This window comes from Rutilus rutilus, assembly GCF_951802725.1.
Source record: "Rutilus rutilus genome assembly, chromosome: 1".
NCBI classification, from domain to species: Eukaryota; Metazoa; Chordata; class Actinopteri; order Cypriniformes; family Leuciscidae; genus Rutilus; species Rutilus rutilus.
In genome coordinates this window covers 6,039,627-6,062,008 of record NC_140209.1, presented here as the reverse complement: position 1 = coordinate 6,062,008, position 22,382 = coordinate 6,039,627, and the positions used below count along the sequence as shown (strand labels likewise).

Sequence of the window (22,382 nt, the reverse complement as noted above, 5' to 3'; positions counted from 1 at the left end):
CGAATTTAATTAAAATATTATTTTTCGTCACGTCATCCGCCCAATCCGCGGTTTATCCGCCAACCGCGCATCTCTAGGCTGCAGCTCTGCCGGTTCCTTTATACTCCAGCTAACGAGCTCAAAACAGGAATCAGGTGGCACTCATTAGCCTGCCAAGCAGAGAGAGCAGGAGGAGTAAAAGAGACAAGATCACAGTCTACACACACACAGTAAACACAATTGTTAAGTAAATCATACAAGACAGAATAACTTATGTCCCTATGGACGTAACACTGAGCGTAGTTCAATTGTTTCAGTAATTCAACTTAAAAGGTGAAACTAATATATTATTATGTAGACTCACGCCGGTTTCACACTGCATGCGTTAGCAGAACGTAAGCAGCGCAGGAGCAGTGCGTATGGTGAACAGGAGCAGGACACGCGCGTTTTGCTTTCAAACTGGCAGCATGTCACGCGCGGCTGAACCGCGGCTTGTGTACAGACAGAGTAGGCTACTCTATAATGGATAAGTTGGCATTGCTTTATTTCGTTTTCAAATACATTTAAGAGAAAAGACTTGTCAAGAAGCTTATTTTATTAATAATTTCATTTATATAACTTTTGGTTCATCTTTGTTTTTATTGTTCTGGCAAAAAGTTTGTTTTTGGACATTTGTTTTCTTTTTAAATTGCTGTTGGTCATTTGATTGACGGTTTAAAACACAATAGATATCATCAATGCACTTTTTGATTAAAACTGCGGTGTATTTTGGCCATGGTCAATGCATTGTCACTTTAATTCAGCGTAAGCGGCGCAGCAAAAATAGACTCGGCGCCGAAACGATCGCGGCACTGCTGTTCACGTGACGCTACTGCTGGACGCTCACGCGCTGCTCCTTCTCCCTGTGTGAATGCACTCATTGATTAACATGGACGCCGAAAAAAATACGCGCTGCTCACGCGCCACTGACGCTTGCGGTGTGAAACCGGCGTCATTACATGCCAAGTGAGGTATTTCAAGCCTTTATTTGTTATAATTTTGATGATTATGGCTTAGCTTACAGCTTATGAAAACCCCAAATTCAAAATTAGAATATTGTGAAAAGGTTTCATAAGCTGTAAGCTAGGGCTGGACGATTAATCGGAAAGTAATCGAAACCGAAATTCAGAGCCTACAACCGACGTAATTTTACCAAGACGGTTATTTCGGTTATTTCCCTCTGTGTGCTAATGTACTTTCCCCTTAAAACATATTACCGCGTGTGTAGTCACGTGACTCCGCCCGTTAACGCGCGTCTATTTCGCTTCAAACTCGCTTACGCGCGTCCTATTCGCTTTGAATCCTATTCGAATGGATTCAAAATGTTTAAGCGTTGAACTAGATGCGATAGACACGAATTTGACGCTCTATTCACGTTTGGTGTGAACGCAGCATAATGAACAGGCTGCGATGTCAAGATTGCAATGCTGGAATGTGTGTGTGTGTCAGAGAGAGAGAGAGGCATGGGCGCGATCTAACAGTGGAAACATAAAAACATCATTCGTCATTATAACATCAACGTCAATTTGTACACAGGACATCATTAAAACTGCAAAGTGTTTAGCCTACTTATATTTGTGTAAAACATTGTGCTTTTGTCAAACTGTAACCTACAACTGTCACCCAACCAAAATCACACACACACCGTGTACATTTTTTTCATAAAATTATCAAAAAGCAAAAATGATCTCATCTTTTGTACATTCATCATATTGCATTGGTTTTCATTTCTTGCCATAAAACAGAGCACTAATCTTTTTATTTTTAAGTTAGGCCTACACATTTTACATTGATTAAAAAATCAAATCAAATGTGTTTTTAATGGTACTATTATTTTATACAGAAATTAACGATTTATAATTCAGATGAGAAGTTATTAAAGTTCATTTAAATTTTAAGGAGACAAATATATTGATCTAAAATATAGCTAATTAATTTTAAATTCATTCAGGTTACCAAACATATCTCAAGGCCTTTTGAATAAAGGGTGGCAGTCCTTCATTATCAACTGTTGATGTGGACTATATACTGGAGAAGTATTTGTTCTCCATTTGAGTGAGATGTTTTTATGTGGCTAATTGAGCAAAGTGCTTCCATATATTTTATTAGTAGTAGTAGTATTAGTTCAAGAATAAAATAAAGATATCGGATTGATATCGGTATCGGCAAATAGCCAAAGCTGCGGCATCGGTGAAAAAGTGGTATCGGGACATCCCTAAATCTTTCATTAGAAAAAATACGAACATATTTACAGTATAAGCCTTGCCAGTGACATAGGAATTTTTTTTTATAAATAATCGCTCAATAATCGTAATCGAGGTAACTTGTTTGATTAATTGCGATTATGATTTTAGCCAAAATCGCCCAGCCCTACTGTAAGCCCTAATCATCCAAATTATAACAAATAAAGGCTTGAAATATCTCACTTTGCATGTAATGAGTCTGTATAATATATTAGTTTCACCTTTAAGTTGAATTACTGAAATAAATTAACTTTTGGTCGATATTCTAATTTTCCGAGTTTCACCTGTAAAGATTAACTAGTTTTAAACCAGTTAAAGCTGTGTTCACGCTCGACTGTGAGCATGCTGTGGTGTATTTTTTTATAGATAAATTCAACACATAACAAATAATACATCTATATGTAAAAATACGCAATCTACTCCACTTGCCTGCAATGAGTTGGTCTTCTTTTAATTTAACTGATACATCAATCTTGGCCACAAGTCTTCACTTGATACAAATGCAGGTGTTAAAAACATGAAAGTGAGTGGTATTTACACCCACTCGAGCGATTTGTTTGCTAAACTAAAGAAGCCATTGAGCATCGTCGAGAGGTTAAAAGGAATCGGACTGGATTAAACCGGCCAATAGCGCACCAAGTGGGTGAGCCAGTTTGTGATTGGTCCCCGCAAATTTGTAACTGAAGCAGGATAGAAGAATGTACTGGTTTCCAGCCTGAGCTGCAGGGCGAAATCAAATCGCCGGCTGGGTTTACCCAGTCTACCTCTTAGCGGTGAAAGGCAGCAAATTATTATTCTGCTTAAGTATCAACTGTATATTTAAAAATAGTCAATCTACTCCGCTTGACTGCAAGTCTTCACTTGATACAAAAGCAGGTGTCCTACATTCACATGCATATAAATAGAAGTCGATGGAAGACTAGTGGTCTAGTGTGACCAGCCTTTAATATATTAAGAAATTTAGTCAAATAAATGAAATGGCAATCTAAAAGTTGGTGCAATAATTATGGCAGTATTCTCTATTCTTTAATGTTAATATTACATCAGTTAATTGTGTCGTTGTTCAAATAAAATTGTAGTTCTCACTACAGAAACATGGGATATGTACCTATAATGTTCAATAACTACTACTACTACTACTACTAATAATAATGCATTTTATTTAATGGTGCTTTTCATAACACCCAAGGTCAACTCACAAGCAATATACAGGTCACTGCATAAGACAATACACACAACAAACAAGCCGCATACAGATAAAGTGCATTAAAAACTCAATACAACATGTCATAAAAAAGATATGTCTTAAGACTCGTTTTAAAAGTCAACAAGCAATCGCTATTGCGAACATCAACGGGAAGAGAGTTCCATACGTGGACGGCAGCCATAACTAAAAGATCTGGCACCTCATGGTAGTTAGTCGAATCCGAGGTACCACAAGAGAAATTGAAGATGAAGATCTGAGAGCACGTGAAGGAGTGTAAACATGGTGAAGTTGTGTAAGGTATTGGGGCGCAAGATTATGAAGTGCCTTATAAGTAAGTAGCAAGATCTTGAATTCAACTCTATACTTTACTGGAAGCCAGTGCAATTGCTGAAGAACTGGAGAAATGTGCTCAGAATAAGGTGTTCTAGATAGACACGAGCTGCAGAATTCTGAACCAACTGAAAGGGAACACCTGTGAGAAGAGCATTACAGTAGTCTATACGTGAAGTGACTAGTGCGTGAATGAGAACTGCAGTATTATTATTTGAAAGAAAGGGACGGAGAAGGTTTATGCACGTGGAAGTATGCAATACACGTGATATTATTAATTTGAGCTTCAAAGGATAGTGTGCTATCCATGATGACACCCAAACTTTTAACCTGTGAAGAAGGACAGATTGCAGTATTGTCAATGTACAAAGAAAGACCATTAGATTTAGACAAAACAGATCTAGTGCCAACAAGCAAAGCCTCAGTTTTGTTTCCATTTATCTTCAAGAAGTTAGCTGAAAGCCCATCTTTAATTTCAGCTTAACAGCTGGACAGAGATGGTGGTGGAAAAGAACCAGTGGGTTTGGCAGACAGGTGTCATCCGCATAACAGTGGGAATTAATCAAAATATGATTAATTAATTATCAAAATATAACCAGGAGGGAGCATATAAATAATGAAAAGAAGCGGGCCCAAGACAGAACCCTGGGGAACACCAGTGGTGACTGTAGATGTTCTTGATCGAAAACCTTTTAATTGAATATGCTGACTGCGTCCAGATAGATATGACTTAAACCAAGACAGAGCAGTGCCAGTAATACCAATAGAAGCTAACCTGTCAAGAAGTATCTTATGTGAGACAGTATCAAAGTCTCAAATCTAGAAGGACAAGTATGGATAAAAGTCCATAGTCAGCTGCCAACAGTAGATCATTGGTTATTCTGACAAGAACAGTCTCAGTGCTATGGTGGGGACGAAAGCCAGATTGAAATTGTTCATACAAGTTATTATTGGAAAGATATTCATAAATTTGAATTGCAATACACTTTTCCACTGCCTTAGAGATAAATGGTAAATTGGAAATTGGACAAAAATTATCAAAATTAAATGGATCACCCCCTGGTTTATTAAGTATGGGAGTAATAGTAGCAGATTTAAGAGATACAGAACCAGAAACAAGTGAAGCATGAACAATTTTAGTAACTGGAAGATTTACCGAAAATTACTTTATTATTTATTTATTTATTTTCATTTCAGACCTGATGGAAGTGAAGGAGGAGAGTGAAGAACTGAGTGAAGTGAAGGAGAGTGAAGAACTGAGTGAAGTGAAGGAGGAGAGTGAAGAACTGAGTGAAGAGAAGGAGGAGAGTGAAGAACTGAGTGAAGTGGAGGAGGAGAGAGAAGAACTGAGTGAAGTGAAGGAGGAGAGTGAAGAACTGAGTGAAGAGAAGGAGGAGAGTGAAGAACTGAGTGAAGTGGACGAGGAGAGTGAAGAACCGAGTGAAGTGGAGGAGGAACATGTTAAACCTGGAGAAAAACCTTTAAGTCGCTCAAAGACTAAAAAGACATCTTTAAAGAAAAGAGACAAGAAATCTACAACATGCACTCAGTGTGGAAAGAGTCTCACAACCAAACAATGTCTTGAGATTCACATGAGAATCCACACCGGAGAGAAGCCGTTCACATGTGATCAGTGCGGGAAGAGCTTTGCATACAAACAAAGTCTTGAGCTTCACATGAGTGTTCACACTGGAGAAAAGCCACATGTATGCCATCAATGTGGGAAGAGTTTTGTACGATCATCTCTACTTAAGAAACACATGAGAGTTCACACTGGAGAGAAGCCATTCACATGTGATCAGTGCGGGAAGAGGTTTCCATACAGAGAAGGTCTTATTGTTCACATGAGGAGACACACTGGAGAGAAGCTGTTCACTTGTAATTGCTGTGAAAAGAGATTCTCAAGCAAACAACATCTAGAGAATCACATGAGAGCTCATACTGGAGAGAAGCCGTTCACATGCACTCAGTGTGGGAAGAGTTTTCCATACAGAGAAAGTCTTAAAGTTCACATGAGGATCCACACTGGAGAAAGACCGTTCACATGTGATCAATGCGGGAAGAGTTTCAAACAATTGGCACAACTTAAAGGGCACAGGAATATCCACACCAGAGAGAAGCCTTACACATGTGATCAGTGCGGGAAAACGTTTCTTTGGGCATCAAACCTGAAGACACACCTGACGGTTCATACAAAGGAGAAACCACATTCATGTTCTGTATGTGGGAAGAGATTTTCACTGCTGGCATATTTACATAGACATGAGAAAATTCACACTGGCGTGAGAGATTATGTGTGCTTTGAGTGTGGGAAGTCTTTTATTTCAGTGGGCTTTTTAAAACTGCACCAGAGAATTCACACAGGAGAAAAACCTTACAAGTGTTCACACTGTGACAAGGCATGCAGTCAGCCATCATCTCTGAAAAAACATGAGATGATCCACACTGGAGAGAAGCCGCACACATGTGATCAGTGTGGAAAGAGTTTCGCTATTAAAGCTCAACTAAAGCTACACATGAGGATCCACACTGGAGAAAAACCTTACAAGTGTTCACACTGTGACAAGAGATTCAGTCAGCCAGCAAATATGCAAATGCATGAGAGAATCCACACTGGAGAAAAACCTTACAAGTGTTCCCACTGTGACAAGAGATTCAGTCAGTCAACGCATCTGAAAACACATGAGATGATCCACACTGGAGAGAAGCCGCACACGTGTGATCAGTGTGGAACCAGTTTCGCTATTAAACGATACCTGGAGCTACACATGAAGATCCACACTGGAGAAAAACCTTACAAGTGTTCACACTGTGACAAGAGATTCAGTCGATCATCAGATCTGAAAAAACATGAGAGGATCCACAACAGAGAGAAGCCGCACACATGTGATCATTGCAGAGTGAGTTTCTCTATTAAAAGTCACCTGAAGCTACACATGAAGATCCACACTGGAGAAAAACCTTACAATTGTTCACACTGTGACAAGAGATTCAGTCGATCATCATCTCTGAAAACACACGAGAGGATCCACACTGGAGAAAAACCTTACAATTGTTCACACTGTGACAAGAGATTCAGACACTCATCATCTCTGAAAACACATGAGAGGATCCACACTGGAGAGAAGCCGCACATGTGTGATCAGTGTGGAAAGAGTTTCTCAACTAAAGCTCAACTAAAGCTACACATGAGGATCCACACTGGAGTAAAACCTTACAAGTGTTCACACTGTGACAAGAGATTCAATCAGCCAGCAAATCTGATAACACATGAGATGATCCACACTGGAGAAAAACCTTACAAGTGTTCACACTGTGACAAGAGATTCAAACACTCATCATCTATGAAAAAACATGAGATGATCCACACTGGAGAGAAGCCGCACACATGTTATCAGTGTGAAAAGAGTTTCCCTATTAAAGCTCAACTAAAGCTACACATGAGGATCCACACTGGAGAAAAACCTTACAAGTGTTCACACTGTGACAAGAGATTCAGTCAGCCATCATCTCTGAAAACACATGAGAGGATCCACACTGGAGAGAAACCTTACAATTGTTCACTCTGTGACAAGAGATTCAGTCAGTCAGGAGATCTGAAAAAACATGAGAGGATCCACACTGGAGAGAAGCCGCACACGTGTGATCAGTGTGGGAAGAGTTTCTCTATTAAAGCTCAACTAAAGCTACACATGAGGATCCACACTGGAGAAACTTACAAGTGTTCACACTGTGACAAGAGATTTAGTCAGCCATCATCTCTGAAAACACATGAGATGAACCACACTGGAGAGAAGCCGCACACGTGTGATCAGTGTGGAACCAGTTTCGCTATTAAACGATACCTGGAGCTACACATGAAGATCCACACTGGAGAAAAACCTTACATGTGTTCACACTGTGACAAGAGATTCAGTCGATCGTCAGATCTGAAATCACATGAGAGGATCCACAACAGAGAGAAGCCGCACACGTGTGATCATTGCAGGACGAGTTTCTCTTTTAAAAGTCACCTAGAGCTACACATGAAGATCCACACTGGAGAGAAACCTTACAAGTGTTCACACTGTGACAAGAGAATCAGTCGATCATCAGATCTGAAAAGACATGAGAGGATCCACAACAGAGAGAAGCCGCACACATGTGATCATTGCAGGACGAGTTTCTCTTTTAAAAGTCACCTAGAGCTACACATGAAGATCCATGCAGTTGAGAAGCCACATCACAGCGGTCTGAGATCACGGTAAGTAGTTCATCTTTATGTGCAGTGTGGTGACCATCTTGCTGTCTATTAAATACAGTTGATGTGTGTTCCATAAACTTTATTTATTTTGAAAACAATCATAAATTTGGAAAACAAGTAAATTAAATCAGAGACCGATCTAATCACCTCCACGGTCTCAAAACTGTGTCCCTTTCCCCAATTGGCCACACCCTCACCTGACTACTAAAACACACTGACATCATAGGTTCAGACCACCTCATTGCATCATTAGAGGAAAACAGAAACTTAAATAATTGCATATAAATTCGTACACGTATAACATTTTAAACAAAATAATTCACAGGCTCCTACAGTGCTGAAACAACAAAGTAGTTTCCTTACATTCACTCGAATGTTTACATTGGAAAGGCTGAATCTGTCACGATGATGCAGGACTGGCACATAAACTGTACAGAGCATCGTTCACATTCATGTTGTCACAACATTGCACTTCAAAAAATTCTTACTGGCAACTGAAACAGTTTCATATACTCGCAACTCTGATTTTTACTCGCATGTGGAGCTTGGCGGGTGTTAATTTTAGGCCCTGGTTGCTAGTCATTATAATGAGAAAGTTATTCTCATTATTATGGGTCACCCACCCCAGCTCAGGTGGAGCTCGATCTATTGAAATGTGCTAGAGTGCAGCAGTGAAACTCTTGTTGACTGGCCTTCACAGCCTAAGTCACCTCAGCCGAGGGGAAAACTAGTCGGGTCCCAGTGTGGCTTCAGGGGCTCCAAATATTCCAAGCCTCAGCAGACTGAGCCACAACCTAAGTCACTTCAGCCGAGGGGAAAACCAGTCAGGTCCCAGTGTGGCTTCAGGGGCCCCAAATATTCCAAGCCTCAGTAGACTAAGCCACAGCCTAAGTCACCTCAGCCGAGGGGAAAACAAGTCAGGTCCCAGTGTGGCTTCAGGGGCCCCAAATATTCCAAGCCTCAGCAGACTGAGCCACAACCTAAGTCACCTCAGCCGAGGGGAAAACCAGTCAGGTCCCAGTGTGGCTTCAGGGGCCCCAAATATTCCAAGTCTCAGCAGACTGAGCCACAACCCAAGTCACCTCAGCTGAGGAGAAAACCTTTCTTCCCAGTGCCTGCAGCTAGACGCCAGCCAGAAAACCCTCAGGGAGGGAAGAAACCACAGGCAACCTAATTTGTCTTTATGTTCAGGATAAAAGAGCAACGGTTTTCTCCCCCTCTAAACAAATGAGAAGGAGTTGGACACAGGAATTTTTCACAATGAAGTTTGTTCAGTTGTGAAGTTGACACCAATTTCTCCAGTGCCCCACAGACAATTTCTTCCCCTCTGCCTATGAGGCTATAATGAACGGCAGAGAGCACAAAAAAGTCAAGTGAGCGAGAGCTGCAGCAAGTGGGCGCATATGCACAGTAAACCCCTGGGTTTTATCCATAACAATCAGGGGTTATAATCTGCAATTTGCTGTACAACCTCCACTTTCCAGTGGTGTGTTGAAGTCAAGAGCAGAAGGGGAATCGTCTCAGATTTTAGAAGAAGAAACCGCCTCTTTGTTGAGCAAGAGAGCAAGTTGGATTGTGCTGCTGGAGTTCAGCTATCACAGCTTTTACTTTTTGTACTTTGTCATTCCCAAGTACAAATTAATAATGTGTTCGCTTAAGTCTTAGTCATTTTATTCGTCCCAAAGACTGGAGTATGTCAGTCGGTCTGAAAGATAAATATTTTCACATAAGCATCTACCCTGCACACAGAAATTTCCTCAGGTTTGCCTATAAGGATGTAGCCTACAAGTTTTTGACGGTTCCTTTTGGGCTGTCATTAGCCCTGACAGTGTTCAGCAAATGTGTCGAACTAGCTCTGACACCGCTGAGAATAGGGTCTCAGAGAGTCAGCTTGTTTGGATGAGCGACGACTCTGTGCTCCATCACAGCAGAAGGCAGATATAGATGCAGAAGTGTGCATGTCTCATCTGGAGAGCTTAGACTTCAGGGTAAATGAAACGACAACCTGTGTGATGCCCAAACAGGAGATGATCTACCTGGGTCTCAGACTGTCCAGTATCAAGTGTTTCTGGCAGAGTAGCGCATTGGGTCAATTCACGGCTATCTGTCCATTTTTCAGAAAGGGAACAGAGTTCCATTTAGTCTTTGTTTTCTAGAGCTGATGGCCTGGACAGTTTATGTCGTTTCACTGGGATTATTGCGAGCGAGAGCGTTTCAGCACTGGGTAGCGGCACAGCGCTGGTGCCATCACTCTGCATGTGCACTCTCCGTCACTGGAGAGATTGTTCTTTTCTTGAGTCAGAAACTCTGCAGAGGGCAGTTATTTAAAGAAAGCTGGTGATGACTGATGCGTCGCTCACAGGTTGGGGTTCGAGGGCAAATGGCCCGTCTCGCTTCAGAACACACACAAACTTCCTAGAACTGTTAACAGTGTTTCTGGCATTGAAACATTCTGTGCAGTTCCTAAGGAACCAACATTTTGATCCAATCAGACAACACAATGGCGGTGGCATACATAAATCACCAGGGGGCACACACTTCCCTCAGCTTCACAGTCTTGTACCATAATTGATTGTGTGGGGCATGACTCATTTCCAGTCATTAAGGACAGCGCATGTTTGGGAATAATGAATGCGGGGCTTATCTACTATCCAGAGGAAATCCTCTGTATGGAGAATGGGCTCTCCATCCTCAGGTAGTTGGCCAGTTGTGGTAGAGGTTCAGCCGAGCTGCCGTAGATCTCTTCACCTTGAACAAAATCGCTCATTGCCCTATTCTTCTCTCTGCGTACAATCGGGAACTTGGGTGGCTAAATGCACTGTTGTACACGTTTCCTCTGATTGTCCTTCAACTCGCTCTTCTTATGAATGGAAATGAATGATTGAGCAACTGTGTGCACAGACGCATTGTTCCTTTTCTCTGTTCCTTTGTGTGTGTGTCATGCTCTTCCTGCAGGAGCTTATTGATAATGGCAGATCCTTTTCTTTTCAAATGGCATATTTTGCTGCAATTTCTGAATGCTATGTGAGGCAAGAAACACCCGCTCGTCTGCAGGTTTATGAGAGGTGCGCGGCATCTGAGCAAGGTTTATAAGCCACTGACTCGATTCCGGGATCTGTCTGTGGTCCTCAGTTCCTTTTGAGCCTATAGGTAGTATTGATATAAAACTCCTTTCGCTAAAGGCTGCTTTATTATTGTCTCTTTCAACTGTGAAGCGGGTTAGTGAACTTCATGCTTTGTTGGTTCGTAACTCCTGTTTGCAGTTCTTAGCACCAATCCAGTGTTTGTGCCTAAAGTAAGAAAAATTAAGTCTGCTCTCGCCTGTAAACTGGTGGATATACTGGCTTACCATCCGCCACCTTTTTCATCATCTGAGAATGAGTGGCTTCACTGTCTCACTATTTTTGAATGAAAATACAAAGGAAGAGTAATCAATCAGTTGTTTCTTGGGCTGATTCTCATAAGGGTAAACCTATTTCACTGTGTAGTGGAAGCTATAATATTCGGTTGTAATAGCATGGGACTCTTCCGGAGGGGCTGAAAGCTCATTCTGCCAGAGGTATGGTAGTTTGTAAAAAAAAAAAAAAAAGTTTTCACATAAGCTTCCATTCTGTTCAGGGAATAGTTGATCGATTACGGTTTGTATTACAATAGTTTTCCGACAAATGTGATTAACTGGTTTATAATCTAATACTGTATATATCCACTCACCTAAAGGATTATTAGGAACACCATACTAATACTTTGTTTGACCCCCTTTCGCCTTCAGAACTGCCTTAATTCTACATGGCATTGATTCAACAAGGTGCTGAAAGCATTCTTTAGAAATGTTGGCCCATATTGATAGGATAGCATCTTGCAGTTGATGGAGATTTGTGGGATGCACATCCAGGGCATGAAGCTCCCGTTACACCACATCCCAAAGATGCTCTATTGGGTTGAGATCTGGTGACTGTGGGGGCCATTTTAGTACAGTGAACTCATTGTCATGTTCAAGAAACCAATTTGAAATGATTCAAGCTTTGTGACATGGTGCATTATCCTGCTGGAAGTAGCCACCAGAGGATGGGTACATGGTGGTCATAAAGGGATGGACATGGTCAGAAACAATGCTCAGGTAGGCCGTGGCATTTAAACGATGCCCATTTGGCACTAAGGGTCCTAAAGTGTGCCAAGAAAACATCCCCCACACCATTACACCACCACCACCAGCCTGCACAGTGGTAACAAGGCATGATGGATCCATGTTCTCATTCTGTTTACGCCAAATTCTGACTCTAATGTCTCAACAGAAATCGAGACTCATCAGACCAGGCAACATTTTTCCAGTCTTCAACTGTCCAATTTTGGTGAGCTCGTGCAAATTGTAGCCTCTTTTTCCTATTTGTAGTGGAGATGAGTAGTACCCGGTGGGGTCTTCTGCTGTTGTAGCCCATCCGCCTCAAGGTTGTGCGTGTTGTGGCTTCACAAATGCTTTGCTGCATACCTCGGTTGTAACGAGTGGTTATTTCAGTCAAAGTTGCTCTTCTATCAGCTTGAATCAGTCGGCCCATTCTCCTCTGACCTCTAGCATCAACAAGGCATTTTCGCCCACAGGACTGCCACATACTGGATGTTTTTCCCTTTTCACACCATTCTTTGTAAACCCTAGAAATGGTTGTGCGTGAAAATCCCAGTAACTGAGCAGATTGTGAAATACTCAGACTGGCCCGTCTGGCACCAACAACCATGCCACGCTCAAAATTGCTTAAATCACCTTTCTTTCCCCTTTCTGACATTCAGTTTGGCGTTCAGGAAATTGTCTTGACCATTGTCTTGACACTTGATCTTTCATTTTCGTGTTGTACATCAATCAATCCTGTTCAGTTGCAATTTTTTTTCTGTATACCCACATTAAAAATAAAGTGTTGTGCTTTTTGCCAAATAAAGAAAAATAAACATGATTCAAGTTCTGCACTCTCTCTGTCTGTGAAGTCCAATTTGAAACGTGTTTGAAAATGATCTGATACTCCGCAAAAATTCAGTCAAACAGGTAAACATACCCACGGGCATCAAGCTTGAAATTGCTTCTCTTAAATTAAGTAATTTATATAAAAAACAAATATTCTCAGCTTGTGAAATCTGTATTAAAAGCGTGATTCCAGTCGAGCTAATTAGAGCTCATTCAAATGTAATTTGACCACGCCCCGGAGAGCGCGCGCTATTCAAACGCAAATTCTGAGAACCATTTCAGTCCTGTGAAACGCCCATCAGCTGTAAACACAGCGCGCCGCGAGTGAGGCATAATATAGCCTACCTAATAATCCTGGAGAAAAGTTTCCTCAGAAAAGTGCTGATATGAGGTGCAATAGATACCACTGAGGAGTGAGGTAGGCTAAGTTATCTTTTCTCAAGTGTTAATGTGGAATAACGTTATGGAATAACGTTATGGAATCTTTTTCTCTTTGGCTCTCAACGAAGGCGGTCGCATTTTCTTACCCTCCTCTCCCTTATCTCCCCTGCTTTGCTCCTCTCATCTCGTCTAGTCTACTGTCTTGTACTTTGAGAGACTCTCTCCGCACTGCTCTCCAAACTAAGAAATTATGGATTTGATCAACTGGTCTCTCAACGCAATTGACACCATCTTCTCGACGAGAAGCTTGGGTTCGGGGGAACCTGACTGCCCTGCCGGAACGTTCGCAGCTGGCTACAAGATGGACGCGTGGGAGAGGTGGCGGGTCGTGTGTCTGGCGGCTCTTTCCGTGGAGGACATTGAAGATCCTTTTCGGAACCATGATAACAGGTTTTCTGCTGTTTGGATTAGGCATTGCCCTGGTTTATCGAGGAATTAAGAAGACGGTGACAGCTGTCCAAAACCCCACAAGGCTGCCCGTCATGATTGAAGCAGTGGGCAGAGCTGTCAGCACTCAGACTGTGACTTTGGTGACTATGAACCAAAATATTGATAACATCTTGGAGAAGCTTACAGCTTTGCAAAGGCAAATGGATCGTTTCGGAGACCCAAATGGACCAGGAGCTGTGTAAATTGGAATGCGGCTACTCGTCCCAAGACCAAACAACCCCAATCTTATCTGCTTTCGGCCCCCCTCTACCAGCACTGGCCTTGGCCGAGGCTGCTGCAGCAACAACAACTCCCTCTGGAGAGAGCACTGCAGCGAGACGCTCTTGCGTTCCTTGCCCCTCTCCCCACTGACACCTGCTGATTGTTGACTCTGTCTGGGACCTGATCAAGGTTGACTCCATGGCAACTGCTGTGTATCGCTATGACATCCTGCGGACTGAGGCACCTAGATTATGATGCCAGGCGTAGCGACTCTCGAGGCCTACACATACACGGACTCTTACATATACACAGATATGCAATCACCCTCCCCCACCCCCCATCCCTCGCCTTCGACGCTTTGTACCCCCAGTCTGACAGGCGGGTCTGACCAGCGCCGAAAATGGCTGCAGGACCGGATGGCTGCTTGCCTGTGCTGGGTTACCTCCACCCCCCACTCCCCTCCCCTGTTGCAAGTCTTGTGTGTTCATGTTGTGTACTGATTATGTGCTAATGTTGCTGAGGTGTTTTTTTACTGTTCCCAAACTGTACTCCTTACAGGAGCATAGTCTGGGGGTTGCCTTTTTTTCCTCCTCACCTCTCCTCATGTTATGCTGTATTTTTTTCCTCAATGCTCTGTCTTCCTGTCCTGTCTTCCCCCTTGTCATATTGTATGTATGTTTGTATGGACAGGTTGATGGCGGAATTTCGCTGGTACCTGTGACTAGTGACCAATAAAGCTACTACTACTACTACTACTACTACTGAATAACGTTAGTGTAGGCCTATGTAAACCGCAAAAAGATGAATCGTGTTTCTGTGAGATGAATGAAGGGTACATATTTGTAAAGACTTTAGCCTAAATATGAATCACGTCACGTGTCTGTGTGTGAAAGAATAAACCGCTTTAATCAACTAAAATGCTTTGCTATACTGAGATGAGTAAAAATCGACTGAAATCTGATGAAATAAAATGTCTTTGTATAAGCAACGTATTAAACTGCAAATTAACATTTATATGCCCTAATATTTCATAAAAACAACGTTACAGTCAGGCAAAATATGAAAGACAACATTTTGTTGATTAGATTTGGGTAAAGTTTTTACTGTAGAATATACTGCCACATCAAATAAGCTTTTGTTTAGCAATTTCTGCTTATATATATATATATATATATATATATATATTAGCCTGACGTCGTCATACTCAGATTCTAGTCAGAATGTGAGTCTGATACTTCTCCATAGAGATTTGATTATGGGGCGTGTCTCAACCAAACCAGAAAAAAAAAAAACTCTGCACTCAATTGGATAGACCTACAACCAATCAGAGCAACGGAGTAAATGACGCATGTTCTTCATTCATATTTTCAACCAACAAAATGTCGCGGCTCTCTGTTCCTCTTTTAAAATGAATGCGCTGTCGATATAACAGACGCGATGGCGGAATCTACACATGATGTTTCATAAACAAAGTTCGGGAGGAGCACGTACAAATAATCAATCCAATATCAACTTGTCATCAAACAATACCATGTCTAACGTTACCCTTTCTATCAGGATGAGGAAGCATATTCACTCTGTAAACTTACCTAACACTCCTTGACAGTTTTTCAGCATCCCTCCACCACCCCGAATCCTCACTCTTGTCTTGTTCTCTCACAACCAGGAATACGGGGGAGTATGGCTACCGAGCCCACGGCCCTCTCCTCGGACAGCACGTCATATACGCATTTATTCTATCGACTTATTTGTGTGAAATCTTATATACGCATTTATTCTATCTGACTTATTTGTAAATGTGAACTCGTGAAATCTCAATTCTCCAGCAGCAGTCGTCTTTGTTGTAAACTAATTCAAATCAAGCGCTCTTTGGTGACGTGGATGATTACGTTACCGTTGCTCATCTGTCCATCATCGTATAAAGCCCGCCCTGACAATTTGATTGGTCCGAACAATTTTTGTTCGGGCATAATAGCTCCTCAACGGAACTATTTTTGTCAAAAATAAAGTCATCAACTAAGATGTTAGATGTTCCAATGTTGGCTATATTCAAACTAATGAATACATATGATAAAATGTAGGCCTATAATCATTTTTTTTACAAAGAAAGAATACACTTGAAATATTGTTGAAATTGTAATTATTGTAATTGTAACCTTTTTAATAAAATAGCAAAACATATTTACAAGATAGATGTAAGCAAAATCTTAAATGGTCAATATAAGTCGTCTTCTAAATATATCTTTTGTCCTTGCATTTATTCTTGTGGCTCAGTCAGTGTCACACCTGAATGAATGGCTCATTGCGCAAGTAATTACGCATTATGGGTGGGGCATTGTATTCTCAGGTGTAAACCACTCCTCGTTCACGCCCCCCTCGCATATTGCCTTTCCAAGCAAAACCTGTCTTACACAATTTAAATCAATGTATTGTTTTATGTGAAAGATAAAGCAAGACTATTTTCACATAATTTTGAAGCCAGAACTCGAAGCGACAACATCCATTAGTCAAAAGTCTTGTGGACACATATTTAATATGAGTTTTGTGGTCTTATTTCAGCAACTTTCATTTTTATTTTTTTCAATAACCACGCATAAACATTATTCTCTTAAAAATACAAACATCCACATACATGTTGCTCACATATTATGGTAGCCCTGTTTGTGCTATATAGAGTGAATTTACACCTTTGCCATTAATATGTGTATAAATAACTGAAAAAAGCACAAATGTCAGGGCATGTCAGAACATCTCAAGGGCCCTAAAAACACCTTAGACCCCAGAGGGTTAAGTCTGATTCAGGCTGGAATTGGTTTGAAATTGATGCCACCCATAATATTTACTAAGTACTAGAGCTTGTAATTATGGTTAGGGCTGGGACATTTCCCGAACACGCGCTAAGCGCTGCCAATCATAACTCACTGGGCCAGCTAACCAATCCCAGCACATTTTGTATTTTGGAAGGAAATACTCGTTGAAGCATTCAACCAGAGGAGCTGTAATAATGTAAAATATGTGAAAAATAATGTTTTTTGAACAATCAAGCATGAAAGCATATTCTAGTACACCCCTAAAACATAATCAAGACTTCATAAAAGTGCATAATAGGACCCCTTTAATTAAATATTTGATTCATTATTTTGACATTTGATATGAATTTGACCTAGGAAACCCCTAAAGTGCAGGTGAACTGGGAAATCGGAAAGCATTTTCACGCTAAACACATTTTGAATACAAACGGTGAATTTTTTTCAGAGAATATTTCTGCTATTTTCTTTGGTCTTTAAAGAAATGTGCTGACCAATAAGATATACACTTTGAGCTGCTGCACATACACATTTAAGAGCATTTGGTGGCACTAGTGAAACCAGCATTAAAGATTAAAGTTACTTTAAATTAAACATTAGCATTTCATGAACACTTTGAACTACACGAGTAATCCATGATTAGCCATTTATGTAAAATGGTTCATTAAAAGGTGGGTTTTTTTTACATTTACGAGACAGTTACATTTATTACTTTGGCCAACATGACATCATGACTTTGCGTAAACATACACGCCACTTTCAAGTCAAAAGTGGCGTGTTATTTATACGCATTTTAAGCTATCCGCGTGTATGTTCACGCCGAAACGAACCGTCATCTTCCGCGTGTATGTCTACGCCGTTAAATGTCCGAGCGAAACGGAGCAAAATGTACGTGAAATTAATTATGTTGGTCCCCTTTGGAAAACGTGTAGATGTCACAGTTTAACAGCCTCAGACGTGAATCTTACACGTACCATTATCCCCGGACGTTTGCTAATCCTACCATCTAATCATAACCATTTCTTAAAACTACGTAGGCTACAATTATAAAGAAAAACAACAGACAGACAAATATAATCACAATAATTTATTTAATGAGAAAATGTCAAAATCGGTACCAAAAGTTGTTCACGTGACGATGTGTCCTCTCTGGCTGTGGTTTTGTATGAGGTAACAGAGCAGAATTTAACTTATTAATTCAAATCCATGAAAATGTTAATCCGTCTTCGGTCCGGTTCGCTTTAGGGCTGCAGTGCGCGCTTCATTTCAAATGTGAATGTGCATGACGCAATCTGTGACGAAGCAGGCGAGGCGAGAGCCAATGAGCGTTTGATATTACTGCCGTAACCATAGTAACCTGTCGTAACGCTTCTTGAGGGCGCAATTTTTGAATTTGAATTCATAACAAGCTCGGGGTTTGACGTTTACGGTCAAGATGACGATTACTGGATAAAGGGCTGAGTTTGGATCTTTTTCTTGCAAATAATGGATTCTGAAGGTTTGGATTACATCCTAATAAAATTGGTGTATTTTGTGAATCGATGTTGTGTTGTAAGGTTAATTATTGTGATTATACATTTTAATATTGTCCATAAAATGGGTATGTTTAGGTGTGGGAGTACAGTTAAGGGATCTTACATTTATAATCTATACATGGTATTAACCCCAGTGACGGGTAGGTTTAGGGACGGAGTTGGGGTAGGTCATATTTGTAATGTAACGTTAAGTCAACGGCGTTGATAAACACGCTGAAAAGCGATTATGCGTGTTGATAGCACGCCAAAAATGGAAATCGAATTGGCGTGTCATACATACGCCATTTCATGAGATCAGCCTGCTTTGGCAGACATTTTTACGACGGCTGAAAGTTCAGTGCATGTATCGCCCTCTGTTGAACAGGCGTGAATTTGCTTTTCCTTCAGTCCAACACATATTTGTTTGACGTTTGTTGTGTAAGGGCCGTCTGTCAACAAATTCTCATGTTTGCATGGCTTAGAGTCCAATCAGCTTGTGTTGTGTAGGAAACTGTGATTTCTCACAGATCATATGTCAAGCCTGCGTCATCTAGAGTTTCATGACCAAACTAGTGATTTATAACACAAATCATCTTCATGACATTAAAATAGATCATAATCGTGCTCAGCCGTTGTTGACCAGATTTGATGGGATTAAAATGACTATTATACTCAGTGATCTTGACTTTGAGCTTCACTTTTCATTTCACGTTTGCCTCTCATTTGAAATCTCACATGATTTAATGTTTCTTTTAGACCTGATGGACGTGAACAAGAAAGGAAAAACAGAAGGCAATAAATCTGTCTCCTGCCCTCATGCTTCACATGTAAATCAAGTCTGAAGATTCACATGAGAGTTCACACTGGGAAGAAGCGGCTCAGGATTTCTCTCTGAAATCACATCTTCTCATTCTGAAGAAAGACCATTTAACTGTGATCAGTGCGGTAAACTGTTTCATTGGGCATCAGTCCTGAAGAAACACCTGAAGATTCACACAAAGGAGAAGATTCATCCTTAATATTACAGCAGAAAAGACACGGCGGTGTGTGTTTCAGTGAAGAAGGGCTTTGCTACAGAAGATGAACTGAAGACCACCAGAAAATTCACACTGGAAAAAACATTTCAAGGCAAAGTTCAGGAGTTGAAGAAGAAGGCCTTAACACTTTTAAGAGAGACATGAATATGATATAAAATAAAAAAAGTCATTGTTTTTCATCAGAACATCTAGTTTCTCTTCCACTTCTACTCTTCCATGCAAACACAAGATATACTTTCATGTATCGTTGAAACTGGACACTTTTCTTCTCTTCTTCTCTTGAGATGCTTCGGCTCTTATAAGTCAGTAAAGAGAGAGAGAGAGATCTGTCTCATTCACTTTTACTAATGTTTGTATTTGCTGCATATAATGATTGATTAAACTCTTTACTCATTTTATTCACATGAGTATGTTTTTATTTCTTTCATCGTTTGTCGGTAACAAAAGTTATGGTTATCTGAATTTGGCTGATCGCTATGATTTTCAGGAACGGGATTTTGAGAAAAACAGGTTTAATTAACTGTCACGTCCTGCTAGCGGGAGTTCGCTTTTCTCAAACATGCCTAATGTAACAAATCCCCCGCACCCACACCAACAATAGTCTACATACAAAGTTTACATGAATAACCATGACAAATATATAAACAAATAAACAATCATCAAAACATTAATTGAAAGTGTTTTCTCTTTTCTGATTTATGGCAGTGTCTCAGAGTAACAAAAAAACTTACAAAAAAAAAAACCACAATGTTGTAAACTATATTGAAAAATGTCCACCATTTTGGTAACATGGTTGCAAAAAAAAGGTGAACCAGATATAAAATAAGGGAGATAATTTGACCTGATGTTGACAATCAGAATGAAATTTTCTCCAACCTCACTCCACTGACCATTCGTTGAAAACCTGTACCGTTTCATAGTTGAACTGTTTATCTAAATGTGATGAAGTGCTTGAATGTTTCTAACATGAATGTTCTTCAGCATCGGGAATGAATGAAGAATAAACACCAACCTCTTTGTTCTTCAGGATCTTCAGTGTGTTTCATTCTGCAGGGTTCTGGATCACTCATGTTCTCTCTGTCCTCTTTAATAAACTCAGTCTTTGCAGATTTCAGCTCTTCCTGATGCTCTGATGCTCGTCTTCACTTGTAGCTGATGGGAATTTACAGCATTTATTGCTGAATTACTGTGGGCGGAGCTTCACTGGTGATGTGACTGCAGTGGGAGGAGCTTCATTGATGATGTGATTGCTGTGGGAGGAGCTTCACTGATGATGTGATTAAAATTATTTAATCAATACAAATATTCTACAACATGCAGAAATATAGAAAAGATTAATAACATATTGTAAATTCTTCCAAATATAAATAATGGTAAAAAAAAAAAACAGTTGAAATAAATAAATAAATGTACATATAGTAGGCAACAAATCCCCTCAGTCTGCTGACACCAATGAAATGAGCTTTAAGTGTCATTTTACAGGAGATCTGAAGACATCAGCATAAAAATAGAAGGTAATAAATAGATGATGATCAGAAACTTTTGTCTGTCCCCAGATCACGGTGTAAGAACTGATTTTCCTGCTAAAACAAAACTCACCCTGCAATAACGCCATAAAATGCCCCCTGGACAGCAGATAGCAAAGACAGAGCACAGAACCTTGTCCTGCCCAAACTTATCTCCTTGTCCCTTTGTTTGACTTCAACTCATCCCCCCTCTCCCTCCTCTTCTCCCTCCTCAAGTCACTGAAAGTTAAATTAAGAATGTCTATATATCGCATATGGTGTATCTTGTGAATGTGTTGTTTTTTCCTTTTCATGTTTGGTATCATTTTAAGGGTCTCAGTGCGATTGGTAAAATGGTCTTAATTTCATTGCAGTCATTGGTTTAATGAGAAAGATTGAGAACTTAGGAGAATCCTATTTCTCCTCTCTGGCTGATATCTCTTTACGATATCTCAAGAAACCAGGTGCTACCCCCCTGGGGTACATGGATTGGCCCAAACAACTCTAAACAACATTTGTATAACCCCTGTTGTTCTGGTCTGGTATTTAAGGCGAGGGGACAGAGCAGTCTTTGGGACCCTTTACCAGGTTTCCCCCATACAGTGCGGTTTCAGTGTTCTCCTGTTGGAAAGCCCTGACACATTACTGTGTGTCTCTGTCAGGAGTACAGTACATTGCTTACTTTTAGAGTCATCTTTGAGTGAATGATGTCATGTATTTATTATCTCTGAATTGGCTTTTAATCATTTACTTGTGTAATGGGCATGATACATTTTTACCTGACAAATAAATGTTACATCTTGATTTATTCTGAAGTTTTCCAAAATCATTATTTTAGTAGACTATGAGGAGGCTGATGCTACCGCAGCTCTGTGTCCAGGATAGGTCAAACTAAAGGTGCATATGAACGGAGCAGTAAGCACGTCATCTGAAGACCTTTTGATCTCTGTCTATCACTGACTTGGCAAGTTGTACGGAAGTGGCTAAACAAACTACACTTTTCTGTATGAGTGAGCAGCAGGCAACCGACTGAAGAGGTAAAAGCAAACCCTGCACCCTCTGACCAAGATCAGACTGGCAAGGCTGTGTTCAAGAGATCCACGTAAACCCGGGGCGTGTGACTATGAATTAATAACTGAACGAATGGTATACTCAGAATAATCAAAGATCTAAATTAATTCATAATCAATATTTATGACTATTTTCTAATAATAGCACATTTAAAAACAGCAAACAGGGCTGACCAAAGTGCTGAACAATACACAAGATACAGAACAAGGACATAACGACACATTCATGACAAAAGCTCACAATGAATTAAAAGCTAAAGAAAAAAGGAGGTTTTAGGAGAGGATTTAAAAACAGTTCGAGATTGAGCCGCTCTGATGTAAAATTGAAGGCTGTTCAGCAAAGGCTCTGTCTCCTCTATTCTTTA

General features: G+C 40.5%; 1 protein-coding gene across 4 annotated transcripts in view; it reads left to right on the top strand.

Moving 5' to 3' along the window:
* LOC311302609 (uncharacterized protein) overlaps nucleotides 1-21,310 on the top strand; it is a 495,915-nt gene extending 474,605 nt beyond the window's left edge. For 3 of the 4 annotated variants that reach the window (XM_084428591.1, XM_084428590.1, XM_084428592.1), the window contains exons 3-4: nucleotides 4,996-8,041; nucleotides 19,162-21,310. In XM_084428591.1, coding sequence (XP_084284717.1) covers nucleotides 4,996-8,041; nucleotides 19,162-19,204 — 3,089 coding nt within the window. In that variant the 3' untranslated portion in view covers nucleotides 19,205-21,310. The remainder of the gene's footprint in view (nucleotides 1-4,995; nucleotides 8,042-19,161) is intronic. The other variant, XR_014629620.1, reaches the window with a different exon arrangement.
* Nucleotides 21,311-22,382: the final 1,072 nt, after the last annotated feature.